Below are 20,164 nucleotides of genomic sequence, written 5' to 3' on the forward strand. Positions count from 1 at the left end.
CACGTGGTAACAGTGTACTACCTTTCCCCCTCCCCACTAGTAAGTCCTGCATCACAAACAAGCCCAACACTACGATTCCCAGCAGGCAATGCTCTCCCAGCCTCGATCTCTCCCTACGTTGGGGCCGGAGAGGCATTCTGGAACTTGTAGTCTTCGAGACCTGAGGCCCGGCTGGACTCCATTATTTGCATAACCATCAGCCGCTGTGCTCCCTACCCCGCCTCCTCAGAAGGGTGGCTGTCAGTAGTTTGTCTCCTTGCATTGGTCTTAATTCTAAAGACTGGGCTCGCGTTCATGAAGCCTACACCGGCAGAATATACCATGTGGTGTTTGCAACCCTGAACAGTCACTCAGTGAGGCGCCTTCGTTCACTCACGGACGTTTTGGGGGCACTTTGTGTGCGGCTCTGCCCAGGACATGGCTAGTGGATGCAGCCCTACAGATAAACGGAAGACCCAGCCCCTTCCAGGGCATATTGGGCTAATGGAGTCAGCACAAACTGCCACCCCTGAATCCACCCAAATCCAGACTCTCCGAGGTGTGAGAATTTCTTGGGGAGCGGAGGCTGCACCCGAGGCCCGGCCTGCCGCGTAGAGCTGGTGCCCACCTACCTCCGCCTCCATTGCAGCTGGCCTCGCAGTGGCGCTGCTGGCTTTAGAATGTTCCAGCTTTGCTGCCTGGCATCCCTGCAAGATTTACTGAATGGAACCTGGCACCCTGCTAGACCGGAGCCAGATAATATGACTTTCAAAATTGAGCTGACTCATATTAGCTCATGATTCAGCACTGGGCGCTTCCACTGCCTCTGTAGTTCTCCAAACTCCCTCCACCTCCAAGTCAGTCTTTGGTCAGTCTTTGGGGGGAGATTATGAGGGTCTTCAGGTCCACTAGTGGCTGTTCTAGTGTATCAAAGGATCAGAGTTTGATTTTTTAAATTTTTTTTTGGTTGTCAGTGGACCTTTAATTTATTTATTTATATGTGGTGCTGAGAATCGAACCCAGTGCCTCCTAAACGCTAGGCAAAAATGCTCTACCACCGAGCCCCCAGGGTTTGATTTTTTTTTTTTTTTAATATTTTATTTTTTAGGTTTCGCCGGACACAACATCTTTGTTTGTATGTGGTGCTGAGGATCCAACCGGGGCCGCATGCATGCCAGGCGAGCGCGCTACCGCTTGAGCCACATCCCCAGCCCCCAGGGTTTGATTTTTAAGTGAACTGATTTCACAACATGTGGCAGCATCTGCGAGACTTAGCTTTTAAGGGAGATACTGTCAGCAAGTCATTAACATAGTCCCGTTGGGTTTGTTCCACGAAGTCAAAATTTATTGAATATCAAATTCAAAGCCAGGCATAGTGGTACACACGTGTAACCCCGCTACTCGCTATTCCGGAGGTTGAGGGATCCACAAGTCCAAGGCCAACTTGAGCAACTTAGAGACTCTGGCTCAAAAAATAAGACTGAATGGAACCCGGATGTAGTTTAGGGATAAAATGCCCCTGGATTCAGTCCCTAGTATCCCCCCACCCCCCACCCCCCAAAAAAGAAACATTTATACAAGATGTGACATGTAACATCTATATTAGATGTAAATATTTGGCCCCTGGATGATCAGTTACCTACCCCTCCATCAGGGTTGAAGTGCTCACCAGGTAAAGAAAACCTTTTTTGAAATGTTCCAATTAACATTCCTAAACCTTAGTCCCCATTATAAATAGCCTTTTCACTTAAAGAAAACTCTCTTGGTTGGGCATGGTGGTGGGTGCTCGCTGTAATCCCAGGCTGAGGCAGGAAGATTTCGAGTTCAAAGCCAGCCGCAGCAAAAGCGAGGTGCTAAGCAACTCAGTGAGACCTTGTCACTAAATAGTACCAACAACAACAACAAAAAAAAAAAAAAAAAAGAAAGAAAGAAAAAAGAAAAGAAAAAACGAATATTCTCTTTTACTCAGCTCAGCCTTCTTGGTCAGCCTTGTGTCTCCCTTCTGCTCAAGTGAGAAGTCCCATTAAAAAGTTCTAGGGCTGGAATTGTGGCTCCTAGAGCGCTCGCCTAGCACGGGCGGGACCCAGGTTGGATCCTCAGCACCACATAAAAATAAAGGCATTGTGTTGTGACAATCTACACCTAAAAAACATAAATATTTAATAAAAATATATTTTTAAAAAGAGTTCTAGAGGGCTGGAGTTGTGGCTCAGTGGTAGAGCACTTGCCTAGCATGTGTGAGGCACTGGGTTCAATTCTCAGCACCACATAAAAATAAATGAATAAAATAAAGGTCCATCAATAACTAAAAAAAATATTTAAGAAAAAAAGAGTTCTAGAATCACTGAACTAGAAACAAAATATCACCATGATAAGAGTACAGAAAAGCTAAGAAAGGTTAAGGCTGCCATGGGGTTACAAGAGGCCCACCAAGAACAAAGTCAGAGAACAGATGCAAACACAAAACAGCCCCTGCAGGGGATGGGAACCCACCGAACTTGTTCAGAGCACAGAGTTCTGAAGGCCCAGAGTTTAGACTAGGGTCCAGACAGCAGGCTGTTTGCAAGTATGGCCACATGGATGAGGGAGAAGGAGCAGTACAGGGAGGTTGACTGTAGGTCTGGTGACCATTCACCAAATGGTCTGATGACCGGTGGATGTGTGGTATCCCACTGTAATAGGTGCTGCTTCTTTCACCTGATTCAGGTGAGGGGGTTACCTCTTGGGAGACTGGTGAGTTTGTGGGCCTGATTTATCTGAGGTGGATTTGGAAACTCCAAGCATCCATGTCCTTCTGATTTAATTTGATAAGTTTTCAGGTGAGCAGGTTTTTTTATTGGCAAGATTGATAAGTTTAGGCCCTTTGGGGGGCCAGGGTACCTGGGACTGAACTCATGGGAGCTCAACCTCTGAGCCACATCCCCAGCCCTATTTTGTATTTTATTAGAGACAGGGTCTCACTAAGTTGAATGAAGTTAGCACTTCGTTTTTGCTGAGGCTGGCTTTGAACTAGAGATCCTCCTGCCTCAGCCTCTCAAGTCGCTGGGATTACAGGCGTGTGTCACCACTTCCAGCTTCAGTTTAGGATTTTTTTTTTTTTTTTTTTTGTATTGGGCATGTAGCCCAGGAGCACTTTACCACTGGGTTACATCCCCAGTGCTTTTAATTTTTATTTTGAGACAGGTTCTTGCTAAGTTTCTGAGGTTGGCTTGAATTTGCAATCCTTCTGCTTCAACCTCCCAAGTCACAGGGATTGCAAGTGTGCACCACTGCACCCAGCTAATTTATGTCTTCTGATTGTGCTGGGCAGCTGGGGGTTATTCTTTCAGTGACTTCAGTATATTCAATATCTGGTGGCTATCTTGCCCAGACAAGTTACCCAGCCATTTTCCTTTGGTACTTGTACTCAAAATGGGGTAGCTCATGGCAAACTGTTGCTTTGTAACATAGAGTAACAAAGGGCTATGCACTCTTGAAGTCTACAACAGAGCAAGGCACCACCTGCTCTTCACAGTTCCATAGAAAGGAATAAAAACTGTCGCATTAGCAAAGATCATGGTGAAGTCCTGCACAAGAAGACCAGGTTGGGCCTTGCAGGACAGTGTGGTGAATTAAGGATGGTCATGGTGAAATCACCCCAAGTGGTTAGATTAATCTGGGAACATGCAATCTATGCAGTGCTTAAAAATAGCAAGTCAAGCTGGGAGTGGTGGTGCACACCTGTAATCACAGCGACTTTGGAGACTGAGTCAGGAGAATCACAAGTTCAAAACCAGCCTCCACAACTTAGTGAGGCACTAAGCAATTAAGTGAGACCCTGTCTCACAATTTAAAAAAAAAAAATTTTTTTAAAGAACAGGGGATGGGGTTGTGGCTCAGTGGTAGAACGCTTGCCTAGCATGTGGGAGGCGTTGGGTTCCATTCTCAGCACCACATATAAATAAATAAAGGTCCCTCAACAACAAATATAATATTTTAAAAAAAGGGCTGGGGATGTGGCTCAGTGGTGAAGCACCCTGAATTCAGTACCTAGTGCCCCCCTCAGAATAATAATAATAAGACAAACTCTGCATGTTGATATTGAAAGATTGTCCAAGTCTATTAAATACAGAAGGATATATGTTTCCATTTGAATATGGAATATAGGTATATAATTTCTGGAAAGACCTACCAGAAATTGTAGTATTATTCTTTTGAGACAAGGGTCTGAAATTTTAGAGTGGGTTGGTGACTCAGGGTGCATTGTATTCATTGTTCTGTTTTATTTTTTTCCTATGTTCACTTTGATAAAAGTCAAATGACTGCAGGTTTTTGTTGTTGTTGTTGTTTTGTTTTTTAAGAGAGAGCAAAACCCTTTCCTGTGCCTTGGAGATTTTTGGCAGGAGGAAGACTGTCTGCCATGCAGACATTGTGTCAGGACCTGAGTCAGCCAGAGGGAAATATTTTCCAGAATCTAACAATACCTTGCAAGGTTTGAGAAACACCATCCTTATTTGCATCAGTTTCCAACTGCTGGACTTGATAAAAGCCCAAGCCATCTGTTCTTCTGTAGACACTGGTTTGGTCTAACTGAGCCTGCATTTTCCTGATTTGCAAATCTATTCTCCACCTGAATAAAATTGTCTTTGACTTTTTAATTTCAACCTCATTTATGTTTTTTTGGTTTACAACTTAAAATAATAATAGTAAATTTCAAAAAGAAAGAGAAGATGTACCCACCGGCATTCAGTAATGACTGCTCTGAGAACCATGTATTGGAAGTTGACGACTGTTGAGCTCAACTGTCCAGCCCCACCCCAACTCCGACCCTCTTGCCAAACATGGAGGTAGAGGCCAATCTGAGTTTTGTGGGGTCTGAAGCTTATACAATTTTGCCAACTCTCTTTAAGGAAAAAAAAAAAAAAATATATATATATATATATATATATATATATATATATATATATATATATTCATAAGGCCACACTGAGGCCCTGACAGGAGGGAAAATGTCATGAAGAGGAAGTCACAGTGCAGAAAGATAGCAGGCTTGACCAATTCCGGCTAAAAAGCCCAACCTTTGCAAGTTTTATAAAAACATGATCATGTGAACACATTGTCAGGGCTGGTCATTTCCAGTATGCAGAGGTCCACAATGACACTTCATTGCTGAACCAAGTCAGCAGCAAGAAGTAGTTGGGTCCAGGCCTCAGAGCTGGACTTCTGTGCTGCCTTCTACCCCACAGAGCTTGTTTCATGCAAGTAGCAAAATCATCTTTTCTCACTGTGCTATAAGTGCTTCTGTTTTCCAGACTGGAGCCTCTGAATGTGTGCTGAGGAGGGGTGCTGGCATTCCCAGATCCCAACCAGACAGGGCCTAGGGTGCCTGAGCCCCTGAACAGGCCCCCCTTTTGACTCCCAAGAAGCTTCATCTGGTTGTCCAGTGAGCCAAACCAACATCATTTTTATTGTTGTTATTTTTTGTTTGTTTGTTTTTGGTACCAGGGATTGAACCCAGGGGTGTTTAGCCACTAAATCACATCCCCAGCCGTTTTTATTTTGAGACAGGGTCTCACTAAGTGGCTTAGGGCCTCACTGAGTTACTGAGACTGGTCCTGAACCCGTGATCCTCCTGCCTCAGCCTCCCAAGTTGCTGAGATTACAGGTGTGTGCCACTGTATCTGGCCACATCATTATCAACTTTACTGAACAATTAATTATTTGTTATGTGTACCATCTAAAAGATTTGTAAACAGTTTACCAGGTTGTGGTTTTCAATTTTTTAAAAGCTTTGACTTATAATAAGAAATACATTTTTTAGCCAGGTGTGGTGGCACAAACCTATAGTCCCAGTGACCTGAAAGACTGACGCAGCTGAGGATTCAAATTCAAAGCTAGCCTGGGCAATTTAATGAGACCCTATCTTGAAAACAAATAATTTTTAAAAAGGGATGGGGACAGCTCAGTAGTAGGGCATCCCTGGGTTCAATTCATAGCACAGCACACAAACAATTTATATTAACCCATTAAGTCCCAATATTTTCCTGGAACAGTAGCACATGCCTGTAATTCCAGTGACTCAGGAACCTAAAGCAAAAAGATCACAAGTTTGGGGCTAGCCCCAGAAATTTGGCAAGACTCTCAAAAACTTAGCAAGAATCTGTCTTAAAATAAAAATAAAAAAAGTCTGGGGATATGGCTCAGTGGTAACTTGGCACAGGGTTCAACCTCCAGTACCAAAAAAAAAAAAAAAGCTAAGTTTTGAACTCTGTGGATATATCTTTTATTTATTTGTTTGTTTGTTTGTTTGTTTTTGCATTACAATTCTTAATACACTATTATACCATAATTTATCATATCTCTGATTATATATAAGGTATGTTGACACCAAATCCACATCTTCATACATGTATTTTGTATAGTGATGAGGGTCTCCTTTCACCATCCATGCTATTCCCCTTCTCCCTCCCTTTCCCTCCCACCCCTATTCCCTATCTAGAGGTAATCTTCCTCCCTTGCTCTCCCTCCCAACCCCATTTTGAGTCACCCCCCTTATATCAGAGAAGACATGAGACAAGGAAATACCTGGGATGCCAGATGACCCTCCCAGTAGTTTATGGTGGTTGATAATGTGTTGGGAAACCATGTAGTTCAGCACGTACACCCCTCTTGGCTTAAGCCAATCAGTTCAAATTGGTTACTACCCCTCTTGTACTAACCAATCACCCCTACCCAACTTGTTCCCACCAGTGAATGTGCTAATCATGTTTTAGAGTTGTTATTTGGTTTTCCCGCGGTGTGTAATGATTTGCTAAGAGATGCTGTGATGTATGTGGGATACCTTCCTTCCACAAAGAGTGTACAGAACTGCTGCAAACCCTGGGCGGGGGGCTCGGGGCCTCTCAGCGTCACCAGTTGCTGTGTGTGAGCGGAGGACGGAGCTAGCTCGCAATAAACACCTCTTTGCTGTTTACATCGTTCTTGGTCTCTGGTGGTCTTTTGGGGTCCCGAATTCGAGCATAACAAAGCTACATCCTTGGTTCCTTTTTTTTTATTTTTTAATTTTGAGACAGGGTCTCACTAAATTGCTGAGGGCCTTGCTAAATTGCTGAGGCTGGCCCTGAACTTGCGATCCTCCTGCCTCGGCCTCCTGAGCTCTGGGTGTGCCCCATGGTACTTGGCAATCCCAGAAACAACAGCCACTGCACAACAGATTCTTGCTTCTCATGGAATCCTTCAACACACAATCTGACCAATCTGTTTCTCACCTCTCTGTCTCATGGATGAGAGGGCATGCTGTGATTCCCCTGGAGGTCTATGCCTTCTGCTCCTTGTGAGTAGGCTTCAGCAAAATGAGTTTCTTGAAAGGATACCTGCACTTACTGCCTGCTACTTGAGGAACCACTGCTGTTTGTTTAGTTCTGAGCACGTGGAAGTCTTATTGTAATCTTGCATGCAAAGAAGGCCCCTGGTGGGCCATTTCTAAGATTGCTTTTGGAAGAGATATTTTACAGCAAAAGAAAACTGTTAGAGAGCCATCGTTAGGCCAGAAGTCACTGGGCTTCTGACCAACAGCAGCTGGTTGAGTGGTTGGGTAACTGATTTCCCAGAACAATTTTAATCTCATTCAAGTTTATCTGAAAATCATTTGGACATTTTATCACAATGCTATTTTTCCACCAGTAGGAGACTGTGAATTTAAAAAATATATATTTTTAGTTGTAGATGGACACAATACCTTTATTTTATTTATTTATTTTTATGTGGTGCTGTGGATCCAACTTAGGGCCTCACACATGCTGGGCAAGTGCTCTGCCACTGAGCTACAACCCCAGCCTGAGACTGCGAATTTTGACAGCCAAAAACAACAACAGGAGGATTGTGAGTTCAAAGCCAGCCTCAGCAATTGAGTGAGACCCTAAGCAATTGAGTGAGATCCTGTCTCAAGATAACATTTTTAAAAAAAGGGCTGACGTTGTGGCTCAGTGTGGTTAAGCGCGCTTGGGTTTAATCCTCAGTACCAAAGAAGTAAATAAATAAATTAAATAGTTAAAATTTTTTTAAAAAAATTAAAAGGTTAGGCATTTCACTCAGAAGTTAGCTCCCCTGGTTTCAATCCTCAGTACCAAATTAACTGATCAATTAATTACAAGGTGTTAGGGATGTAGCTCAGTGGTTAATAGTATCCCTAAATTCAATCTGCAGTACTGGGGGGAAAAAAGAATTAGCTAGGTATAAAGTTAGACATGTCATATTGCTAGAAGGAACTAGATAACTGAAAATGTAGAACAAAGCATTCTAAGGTGTCATAAAGATAACAAAGACAAGAAGCGGTCACTAGCCCAGGGCCAGGAGACCAAAGCAAATGCTGGAATTTCATTAAAACAAATAAACTTGGATAAAAAGCCCAGGGGGCTGAGGAGAGGGCACCTGCTGGCTGGTGCTGGTGTCTCTTTGGGCTCAGGAGTGGGTTCTGCAAGGGTCAGAAAACAGAGGAACTGGATTCCACTGGAATGGCAGGTGTCTGGGGGAAGCTGGGTGAGCAGTGTGCAGGGGAAGGCGGGGCCCAACACAGGCCTTCCTAGAGCCCCGCCCCCCTGGACAGGGCCAGGCAGGAAGCAGCAACCCAGGGAGAAATGGGGCTGATGTGGGGCTGGTGGAACTCCGGTTGCAGTGTCACAGAGCATGTGCTGAATTGTGTTCCTTCCTCCCAACCCCAAGTCCCTCAGAATGCGGCCTTACTGGGAAACGGGTTGTTGAAGACATAGTTAAGGTGTGGTCTTTGGGACCTAGGTTCAATACGACAGGGGCCTGCAGAAGAAGGGAAAACTCAAGACACAGACCTGCCCAGGGAGATTGCTGTGCAGGGACAAAGGTAGAGGTCTACAAGTCAAGGATGGTAGCCCATGTTGTCCGCCAGCCAACCGCCAGGAGCTGAGAGAATAGCATGGGACCTGTCCTCTCACGGCCTCCAGAAAGAACAAAGCCTGCGGACACCTTGATTTGGGATGCTTGGCCTTCAGCACTGTGCAAAGCATTTGGATTGCCTGGGCCACCTGGTTTGTCATACTTTGTTACCGTGGGTTTGGAGTGAGGCACAGTGGTGTGGCACAATCCCCAAACCTTGGCCCAGGAGAGAGGCCACAGCACGGAGCACTTCAGGCTGCGACAGTGAGCCTTCCAGCAGCAGCCTTGGTGGGCAGGAGATAGGAAGCTCCCCCATCCTCCAGGTACCCTGTAAACCCCAGATTACAATTCCGCCAAAGGCAGAGGTCTCCAAACCTGCCTGAGGTTGAACTTTCCACCCCCTTAGCAAAGAGTAGCTCTTTGGTTTTTTGTTGTTTTGTTTTATTTATTTATTTTTATTTAATTTATTTATTTGGTACTGGGGATTGAACCCAGGGGCACTTAACCACTGAGGCACATCCACCCACAGCCCTTTGTTAATATTTTATTTTGAGACAGGGTCTTAAGATGCTTAGGCCCCACTAAATTGCTGAGGCTGGCCTGCCTGGAACTTGCAATCCTCCTGCCTCAGCCTCCAGAACTGCTGAGATTACAGACATGCACCACCATGCCCAGTTTCAAGTTTTATTAGATTTACTAGGATAAATATCAAAGTGGACATTTCTTGCATCTGAGGTTTTTTTTTTTTTTTTTCACCCAGCCAGTTGTAGTCTTCCAAATAAGTCAGAGAGAAAAAAGAAAGCTCTTGGTGGCTCTCAGCTTTCTGCCATTTGTGCTAGCCGAGCTGTGATGGAGTGGCAGATTCCAAGGGACATGCTGGTGATGTGGACGTGAGTTATTTCAGGGTAGGTCCTTTTTTGGCTGTGGGTATTATGGGAACACAAGTCCCTGCTGCTACATCAGGAGGCAGGGCCAGCACTCATCTGCTCATCTGGGGCTGTTTCTGGTTGCTGTGGAGATGGGCCCCACCCTGAGGCTCCCAGCCCGGACCTCCTGGCTCTGTCAAGTTCAACTTCCCCAGATACAGCTGCCAGGTCTGTTCTGAGCGATTCCTGCTGGAGGGGTGTTTATAAAAACCTCTGCTGTTCCTTCCCACTTCTCTGCCTCCCAGATCCCAGAAAGCTGGAGAGAGGTGGGGTCACATCTGAAGGTGCTGCACCCCTACACTGAGGAGCAAGGGCTGGAAGGACGCCTCTATAACAGGGAGCTCAAGGACAGGAGCTATAGGGGAGGCTGAGACACAGAGAAGCTGAGTGCCTTGCTTGAAGGCACACAGGAAAATGACTGAAGTAGAATGTTTAGCCAAGATTTTCTGATTCTCTTTGTTGTTGTTTTTAATATATATTATAAACATATTTATATATATTATATATATATTATATATATATATATATATTTAGTTGTTGATAGTCCTTTTTTTAATTTAATTTTTAGTTGTAGTTGGACATGAGAGACCCCAGCCCAATAACTTTAGGCCCAGTTACAAAATCATCAAGGCTTGCTTTTGCACCTGCACAGGTGTCAGATGTGTTTTTCAGGTAATCAGTTAAGTGTAACCGATTAGGAAAGAACAGGATGGTTGGGAAAGAACCGGCACGGTTGAGCAAACGGAAGCATACAGTGAAAAATAAGTGGTTTTTATGTGGTTTTCCAGGAACCTATAGTGAAAAACAAGTTTACCCTTTTAAGTGACCTATATGCTGGATTCAAAAGAGCCAATGAGATACCTGCTACTGTGCTAGGCGGGAAACTGACCACTGTACCCTATAAAAGATCTGTACCCCAAAGCCCGGTGTGCCAGTTCACCTAAGCTCCGGCTGAGGTGTTGCTGAGCACCCGCAGGCGCCTGTGTATTAATAAACTTGCCTCTTGCTTTTGCAGCCAGTGTTTCATGTGGTTCACTTTGGACAGGGACTCTGAGGGTCTTTCAGACACAATACCTTATTTTATTTATTTATTTTCATGTGGTGCTGAGGATCGAACCCAGGACCTCACACATGCTAGGTGAGCGCTCTACCACTGAGCCACAACCCCAGCCCCTAGACCTTTATTTTTATTTATTTATATGTGGTGCTGAGAATTGAACCCAGGCAAGTGCGCAACCACTGAGCCCCAGCTCCAGCCCCTTCGTCTTGTTTTGTTGGTTGGTTTGATTTCCTTTCGTGAGGCTGGGGCTTGAATCCAGGGCCCATGCACACTAAGCACGTGCTGGGCCACTTGTAGCATTAAGTACACCCGCTGTCCAAATTTCTGATTTCCAGAACTCACACACAAAACAATTTTCTGATGCTGGATCAAAAAAAACCAAAACATTGTTTGTATATTAAAGCAAGATCTGAGGTATTCTACAGTAAAATTCAAAATTTGAATGTCATTTAAAGATGAGGTCTCCAGGGGCTGGCACTATAGCTCAGTGGAAGAGTGCTTGCCTAGCACATGTGAGGCGCTGGGTTTGATCCTCAGTAACAAATAAAAATAGATAAATAAATAAAGGTATTGTGTAAAAACGAACCTTAAAAAAGAGAGATAACGTAGACAGCCTAGTGAAGACTAGTGCCTTCCTGCCTCAGTGCAGGCTTGGTATTCCTCTGGCCCGTGTCCTCTGTGGTGCGGGCTCCCTCGGCAACCCCTTCTCTAAATGCACTTGCAAAGGACATGGAGGTTCTCCATCCTGAGCCCCTGAAGACGACCCAGGGCCATCTGCTGTTCTCTTTGGGGTTTGGTTCATTTGCTTTTGGCTTTTTTGCGGTGCTGGGAATTGAACTCAAGACCTCTTCCATGCTAGGCAAGGAGTCTACACCCCCAGCCACAGTCCTGCACTTCTTCCCCTGACCCCCAGGTATGGGGGACTGAACCCGGGGGTGTTCTACCAGTGAGTTCCATCTCTGGCCCTTTTTGTTTTTGAGACAGAGTCTTGCTAAGTGGCCCAGGTTGGTCTTGAACTTGTGATCCACTTGCCTCGGCCTCCTGAATCCCTGGGATTACAGGCGTGTTTCCAAGCCCAGTCACCCTGCAGTTCTTATGCATCTTCCAGAAGGTGTGACTGTGCAGAAAGTGAATGAATGGGCCTGTGTTCTAGATTCTGAAGTCAGCCTTGCAGGGGGACGTTGCTGGGTGTGGGGCTGAATGGGACACAGACTCTGCAGCTCAGTGCTCTTTTTCTCCCTGGGGCAAAAACAAGCTACAGCCCAACCGAGCTGTCTGCAAACCTCAACCCCGCCCAGGTCAGCCCCATCTTCCTGGCCAGGCCCTCAGTTTAGCCACAGTCTCCGTCCAGCCTCACCCTCTGTGCCTCCGAGGAGGGGAGGGGAGTGTTCCTTGGGCCTTGGGAGGGGACAGAGAAGAGCCAGAAGAGGACTGTGGGCCTCCCTGCGCTCCGGGAGGGCTACAGGAACTGGCCGTCTCCAGCTGCCCAGAGGGGAGTGATGCAGAGGCCCTTTCTCCTTTCTCTGGGGCATATTTCCCATAGAAACAAGGCTCAAGTAGAGGTTGGCTCTGTGCCTAGCCCAGAAGAGCCATGTTCGGCTCACAGCACCACAGCTCCAAACCTTCACCCTCCACCATTGTCTAGACTGGCAGGGCCTCTGGCAGGAGCTTCTGAGACCACAGACCCTCGGGCAGCTCTGCCAAGACTCTGGGGACCGTGGGAACTAGGGCCTGGCAGAGAGCAACTCTTACACAGGCCACTAGGCTGGGAGGCGGGGCTCTGTGTGTGTGTGTGTGTGTGTGTGTGTGTGTGTGTTTAGACATTTCTAAGCACAGGACACACCTAAGATGTGGAATGCGGAGAGAATGGCCTGGATGGGGCAGCCTTGGGCAGCTTCTTGCTGCCTCTGAGCCTCGGATTCATCTATAAATGGTAGTGGGACTAGATCTGTGGTTCAGGTTTTATTAAGTAAAATCATCTCTGACTAAAGTGTTGGCAGGGGGTGGGGGGGACAGCTCCCACCCTGTTTCCTCCCCCTCGTAGCCCACCTAGCCCAGCCTCCTGGGTCTTCTCAGAGTGCTGTTGCAAGACCCTGGACTGCATCCACACTCTCACACCATACAAGCAGACACTGAGGCAGACACTAATGCACACATCACACACACACACACACACACACACACGCAGACACACAAAGGCACCCCTCTCCCAGACATTCCCTCTCTAGCACTCTCCTAGGGTCACAGGTGAAGAGCAGGGTTGTGGATCACACTCCAAACCGGAGCTTCCGAATCCCGGGCCCCAGCCCCAGCCCAGCCCCAGCCCCAGCCTCTTGCTAGCTATGCAGCCATGGGCGTACCAATCCCCCACTCTAAATTGTAAAACTGTGGTGCTGGGATTGGGGATTGAGAAGCTTGTCTCACAGGCTCCACACCAATCTTTGAAAGTTGCAAGTGGCACACTTGTGGGTGGTTGTGGCCACGGATGTGAGCAGTCAGGTCAAATTGTTACCGAGTCCTTGCTTCCCCAATGTTGAAGAATAACAGCAGAGAAGCACGCCGAGGCAAGGTCAGAGTGGAAATTAGAAGTTTATTAAAGGACAGCAGAAAAGACTTCTCTGGGAGGAAGAAGGGGACCCAAGAGGTGGAATCCATTGAAGGGCGAATGTGTTCCCCCCTTTTTATAGTTTTTGGTGATGGGATATAGGTAGAAAGGGTTGGGACACAGGTGGGCCAAAGAAGTAATCTGGGCACTTCCAAGTCAAGTTTGCTGTTCATTAACATTTCTTTGGGATGGGCTATCTTCAAATCTGTTGGGGGCTGTTTCCCCGGGCTTCATTAACATTCCAAGAGTTGCTCAACTTTTCCGGAAATTCATTCTCAACATGGCCTCCATTTTAGATTTACCTAACTACACTGACTACCTAATTTTAAATCTGGCTTCAAAATCCCACCAAAGAAGCTCCAGGCCTGTTTGCCAAACTCACATTCCAGGACATGTCAGGGCTTCCTGCAGGGTCTGGGAGCAGAGGGTTCTCCAGTAAGAGATGGTGGATGTGCCAAGCTGAGGGAGGAGATGAGCCAGAGCAGGTAGCCGAGGGGCAGGCAAGGCCTTGGAAGGTGGAGGCTAGCAGCAGGTGGGGAGAGGCTCTAGGAAGTCCCCAACAGCTACACTGGAGCCGTGGAGTGGGCCCCTTGCTGGGTGAGCTGGGACCTGTGGGACCCTGGCTGCCATGGGAACGGGGTTGAATACACACAGCACCAGGAGCAGAGAGGCCCCGCCTGGAAAAACAACATCCTGGCCACCACCCCCAGACTGCAAGGGAGGCCTATTTTTAGCTGCTGAGGCCTGGGGCAGGACTTGTATGGCCTTGCTGTCTGGCTGTATAACTCACCCATTGTCCTGCCTGACCTCACCTGATGCCTGGGGGGCCTCTCTGTCTGCCCCTTGCCCTCCAGGCCCATTCTAGGGTGCACTGGGCCTTGGAGAACAGAGAGGGAGCTGGCCTGGAAACCCAGGTGCCTGGTGGGCTGGGGAGACCCAGGCCAGGCAGGGGGCCAGGCAGGGTGCGGTGCAGAGGGTCCTGAGCCCTCCTCGAAGACAGCCAGAGGCTCTCCTGCTGCGCCGGGCCCTGGGGTCCCCAGACTGGAGGACCAGTGTTGTGGTGCAGATACACAGCTGCCGGTGGAGACCTGAGGCCCAGGCTGTCTCCAGGAGAGGACGTGGGACCTAATTTGTCAATGTTCCCTGCTCCAGCCACACCCTGGAGTGGTCCGAGTCACACAGCTCTCTGGCTGAGGTGTGTATGTGAAAGAAGCCCAGGTCTCTACTCTTGTCCTTCCCCAGGTGTCCTGCTCTGCTCTTTGGGGGGCGAGGGTGACCTCTGTGTTTTATTCTGGCCGGCAAAGTGCAGGTCCAGACCTGGCTTCAAGGATGAAAAGAGCTGGTAAGAGCTGGGAGACACCAGGGTGACTGTGGGGAGCCTGTGAAGAAGCCACCTCTGGCTGCCCCTGCTGAGAACTAGGGAGTGGGGGTGCTCTGTTCAGTCTCTCACCTGCCCACATTACGCCATCTGTTGAAAGCTGAGAAGTCCTGTGGATTCTTAAAGAGCGCGACTAAAAAGGGAGTCATCCATTCAGCAAACGTTTATTGAGCACCTACTGTGTGTCTGGCACTGGTCTAAAAACCTGGAAAAGGAGGGGTTGGGGCAGACTGGATCCATCCCAGCTGAAGCTTTCTCTTCCAGAAACAAGGATAGGGGTCCTCCTCCCTGAGGGGTGGAAGGCCCAATTATAGAAAGTGGAAGCCTCTAGAAGTGAGAGGCTGGACGAGGCCTCGAAGGCTCCCTGGGGGCAAGATGGACCTCAAGATTCAAGCCCCTAAGGGCTGAGCTGCTGCAGGAGGCTGGCCCCACATCACCTCCGCTTTAGCACGGATATGCAGGACTTCTTGAGGGGCCCGATCTGCAGATGGGCATCCACACTCTCCAGGAAGAAGGCAGGCTTGAGCCTGTGAGCGAAGAGCCCTGCAAAGTGGCTGTCCAGGCGGCTCTGGAAGGGGTCGGCAGGAGAGGCCAGAACACCACTCCGGCGTGGCCGGGAGGCCTTCAACCTCCTCAGAAGGCTCATCTTGCCATCGCGTACGGCATAGAAAGTCAAGGCCCGGTCGGCGTACTCCAGGCAGATTCCGACCGTGGGTGAGAAGGGCTGGGGGAGAGCCGCCTCCAGCCCGTGGAACCAGACAGAGAAGTTGCGTCCATTCCACTGCAGGCAGCAGGAGTATGCGTTGCGGCCCAGCCGGCCCCGGTCATAGGGCTCTTGTGTGGAGAAGCCTTCGGCCATGACCCCCACGCTAACCCAGCCCTCAATGATCTCTACCTCCCAGTAGTAGGTGCCACGGTCCAGGGCGCCTTCCCCCAGCACCTGTTCGCAGTGGGTGAAGCGGGTGGGCGACTCAGGGTAATTGATGGGACACAGCACTCTCTTGACACCTTTGGTTCCAAATAGTTGCAGGAACTTATCTGCCGTGTCGCTATCCAAGTCCACGATGTAGGCGACTGAACGCACAGATGGAAGAGAGATGCAGGGCTCAGGGCCAGACTCAGATAAGATGGTCCCCCCACAGGTGCCCACCCCCCTTAAACACAGCCTCACCCCTCTATTGCAACCAGCATAACTCAACACCAAGCTGACTTCATTCACCCCAGGAACTATGGAGGGGAGTCCAACCTCCTGGTGTCAGGACCATGCTGGGGCCTGTTTATGAGACCCCCATGGGAACAGGAAGGCAGTGTCTACTTACACTTGAGGAAATAGTCCCTGGGAATGTCACTCTCCAGGTGGTTCGTGCTATCAGGGTCCTGGGACTCGCTGTCAGCTGCAGAAGAAGAGACAGTGGCAAGCATATCCCCCAGACTCCAAAGGCTAGGCCGAGCACAGTGCCCATCCCAGGACCTGTGACTGCAACTCCCTCTGCCTGCCTTCCTCTCAAAGCCACCTGGGGACAGATATACATCCACACATGCCACCTGGTGGGCTCGTACAGGTCTGTGCCTGAATTGTACTCCACTTGCTCCTTGGGTCTCAGCCCCTCTGAGGCTAGAAGCTGGGCTGTAGCCAAAGAGCTGACTGGTCATCAGGGGATGGTGGCTCCAGTCCCTGGAGGGTTTGGGGTCCCTCCCTGTGCCAGGCACAGTTTCCCTCCTCTATCCTGAATGGGGACCAGGCCCGGAGGCCTGTGTGAGGAGCCCAGGGAACAGTGAGTCATCTGTGGGACACTCACCTTCTGAGCCTAGCTTCTGTAGCCCGTCGTCGCTGCCCAGCCCCCGCAGCTGCTCCCACTGGCTGGCACAGGCCGAGGCCAGCACATCTCTCACTGCCCGGACAGCTTGGGAGGACTTGGTGAAGCTGAGCTCCCTGGGGGGACCAGGTCCAGGGCCGCACCCCTCTTCCAGGGCCAGCCGTAGTGCCAGGAGCTCCTGTGCCAGACAGGTGCTGGTTAAGTCTCCACTGGACACAGTTCCTCCAGGCCGGGGCGGGGCAGCCCCACCAGGAGGCTGGCACAGCCCCAGAAAGCCAAGCACTCCCTGACTCCACCTCCACTTCCCACCACGGTGGCCCTCACCTGCAGGAAGCTGACTGAGTCTGCTTCAGGGACCTGACCCAGGTTGTGGCGGGCCTGGCTTAGGCGGCTGCGTTGTTCCTCCTGTCGCCGAAGGTCGCCCTGGGAGCGGCCCAGCATGGCAGCCTCCCCCTCCTCGATGAAGCCTAGCACCTCTGTCTGGAAGCCTTGCAGGGTGGCAGCAGCCTCGGCAAATAGCTGGCTCACCCTCTCCCGCTCTGCTACAGCGGCGCTCTGCAAGGACAGCAGTGGAGGCAGCAATGAGGGCAGGGAACAGGCCTGGCCTTTGACTCCACATGCCCACCCTGCCCTCTTGGGGGAATGCAGGAGCTGGATCTGTGACAGGTCAGGGGAGATGCTCATGCTTAATGGGGACTGATAGTGCCCTGAGCATGGTCTTGTTTGGAGTGATTGTACTATGTTGAAAGGTCTTGCTGCCAGTGCACAGGATGGGGGTTAGGGAGGGTCTGACCTTGATGAGGGCCACTGTGCGCCGGGACTGTGCAATGCATGCACCCAGCTCATCCATGCGGTCCTCCACAGCACTCAGGACTTTGGGCTGCTCAGCCTGTGGATGACACCTCTTTGAGTACCAGGTCTGGCAGAGGCCCCAGCCCTACAAAGGTCCCAGGACTTGCCAGGGGAGAGGGGAATGGTGACCAGGGAAAGATATCTGTGGATCAGTGGGATCAGAGTGGCCATCATATCCCATAATATGCCAGGGGTGCCTTCAGCCCAGGATGGTCCATTACCAAATTCCTGGTGAGGGGCAGGCTGACTGTGGGTGTCTGCTTCTCCTCTTATCAGCCCCCAAGACAGGGCCATCAGCTATCCACCCATCTCAATGTTGCTGAAATTAATTTGAGAATTTCCTCCAGCGGGGAAGAGAGTGAGGTGAGACTGTGACCACACAAGAGGGCATAATCCGTGGGGATCACTGTCCCCAAAGAGCCCGCACCCCCAATCCAGGCCTGAATAAAGGGGATTCCGGGCAAATCCCCTGGGTCTTATGAGTCACTGCTCCAGGCAGGAGAGACGGAAAATCCCAAGGCCAGAGGCGTCTGGACCCGGCAAGAGGCCAAAGGAAACTGGGGGCGGGAGGTAGCGGGACGGGACGCTGTGCACATGTTCCCACCACTGCCCGGCCCGGAACAGCTAGACAGAGGATCTGTGTGTCCAGCCCACCCTCTGTCGCACTCCTGTCGCCTGCCACACCCATCCAAAGTGGCTGCCTCATCCTAGGGCAATCTGAGCTGGGACTGGCTCGAGCCAAGCGTCATCAGCTCTGCTGCCTTTGCAGGAACCAGCAGCTCCCGCCCCTACCAGGCTCTGGGGGCTAACCCGGCTTCCAGCCGCCTCACATCCCCAGGACACTAACCTGCCTTCAGATCTCCTGCGCCTGCTCGCCCTTCGCGTCCTTTTTAGCAATCTCACTAGTCCCTCCTTCCCACCTTCCCATCTCCACCACCGCGAGCGACAAACATTGTCAAGCCGGGAGTGTAAAGACCCTCACAACCCAAGAAGAGTGTAGGGTCCACGGCCCTCGGCCTGCTCGCGCACAGGCAGTCACTACCCGCCCGCCACCTAAGGTGCCCACACCCCACCTCCTGGAGCGCGCGCTCTTGCTCCAGCGTCACGAGCTCGTGGCCGCGGTGCTCCTGGGCGGCGCAGGCCTCGCACAGGCACGCGCGCTCGACGCGGCAGTAGCGCTCCAGCGGCCGCAGGTGGCGCGGACACAGGCTCTCCTCCAGCCGGCGCAGCGGTGGCACCAGGCGGTGCCCGCGCAGTGCGGGGCTGCGCTCGTGCGGGCCCAGGTGCGCGGGGCAGAAGGAGGCAAGGCAGGAGAGGCAGGAGAGCGCCGCAGGCAGGGCCGCGCCCTCGGGGCACGCGTCACAGCGCACGGGCTCTTCCCCGGCGGGCCAGGGCTCCTGTTCGCACGGAGCAGACGGTTCCGGAGCGCTTGGCGGAGCGCTGGGCGCTGAGGGCTCCGGCGTCGGGCGCCGTGCAGGGGCTGGGGCCGGGGAGGGCATGGCTGGGCCCGAGCCCTGGCGTAGCTGCAGCAGCTCGGACAGTGTGTGGTTCTTGCGGAGCTGCAGGCCGTCGGGGAAAGGTTCCTGGCACAGAGGGCAGCGGGCTGCGCCTCCGGAACCTCCCGTGCCTCCTGCGCTGCGGTGCGGCCAGAGAGCGCCCAGGCAGGCGAGGCAGAAGTTGTGGCCGCAGGGCAGCGTCACCGGCTCCCGAAGCGGCTCGAGGCAGATGGGGCAGCTGAAGGGCCCGCTGCCGTCCATGGCTCCGCGGCCGCCTGGCGCCGCCTGTTCTGCTCCCGCCTGGGAGGGACTCGGACCGTTCGCGCCCTGGCGCCGCCCTTTGGGACAAAGGCCAAGGGTCCCGCCCCCCACGTCCCTCCCTAGGCTCGGCCCGCCTCAGCGCAGCCCGCTCGTGGGTCCTCTGACATCGGGCCCGCCTGACTTGAAGAGGCTTCTGCGCGCCCGCCCTGCCTGGGTCCTCCACCCCGCGCGCTTTGAGGCAAGCGCGCTGAAAGAGTGTCAAAGAAAAGAGGGCAGGGAATTGAGGGGGGACATAGGAAGGAGTCTGGGAAAGAGTTCCCACCCACCCTTGCCCAGCCCGGGACGCATGGGGAGTGGGCGGGCCCAGATCTGGCACACCCGCACCTTTACTCTCAACTCCAGACCTCCTTGGCACCGTTAGCAAAGGTGGTGAGCTGCTGACTGCAGAGAAAGTAACTGCTGATGTGGGTATGTTTTTGCCCCTTAGCGACTTTATTTACCCCCAGTAGGGAAGTTGGACTTTTCTAGACTTGGAATGGGAAGTTGACGTCACCCCCAAAGTCCCTCGTCTAAGGAATTTAGTCTGGTCAATAGACTCTTGCAGGCACCTATGGTGCGTCAGGGCCGGGATTGGGAATTCCCCAAGAGGAGGCATGGGTTAAGATTCACATGAACCCAAAGTATAAAAAACAAATCCATGAGTTCATGTTAATACTAATGAGTAACTGGGTAAATGAATAATGGGGAAGAGTAGGCACATTCCTCATTCAGGAGACTTCCAAATAATCTTTGTAGGTTCTCCAAGGTGGAGCACAGTTTCCCACTTCTTATGTGTGATTGTGAAGAGAGACTTTCTTGTAAAAGAAGCAAAAGAGTAGTTTCACAGTGGAGAATCCTGCTGAAC

The 20,164-nt window shown here is 50.7% G+C and overlaps 1 protein-coding gene across 1 annotated transcript; it reads right to left on the minus strand.

The window, feature by feature from the left end:
• Positions 1–14,982: 14,982 nt before the first annotated feature.
• On the minus strand, positions 14,983–19,312 carry Trim47 (tripartite motif containing 47). The gene is made up of 6 exons (XM_027955756.2): positions 18,577–19,312; positions 17,445–17,540; positions 16,976–17,206; positions 16,634–16,829; positions 16,154–16,228; positions 14,983–15,908 (listed from the first exon to the last, which is right to left on the minus strand). Exons 1-6 carry the CDS (start codon positions 19,258–19,260, stop codon positions 15,268–15,270), a joined length of 1,923 nt encoding a protein of 640 aa, XP_027811557.1. The 5' UTR covers positions 19,261–19,312; the 3' UTR covers positions 14,983–15,267.
• Positions 19,313–20,164: the final 852 nt, after the last annotated feature.

This window comes from Marmota flaviventris, chromosome 17 (genome assembly GCF_047511675.1).
Source record: "Marmota flaviventris isolate mMarFla1 chromosome 17, mMarFla1.hap1, whole genome shotgun sequence".
In the NCBI taxonomy this organism is placed as follows: domain Eukaryota; kingdom Metazoa; phylum Chordata; class Mammalia; order Rodentia; family Sciuridae; genus Marmota; species Marmota flaviventris.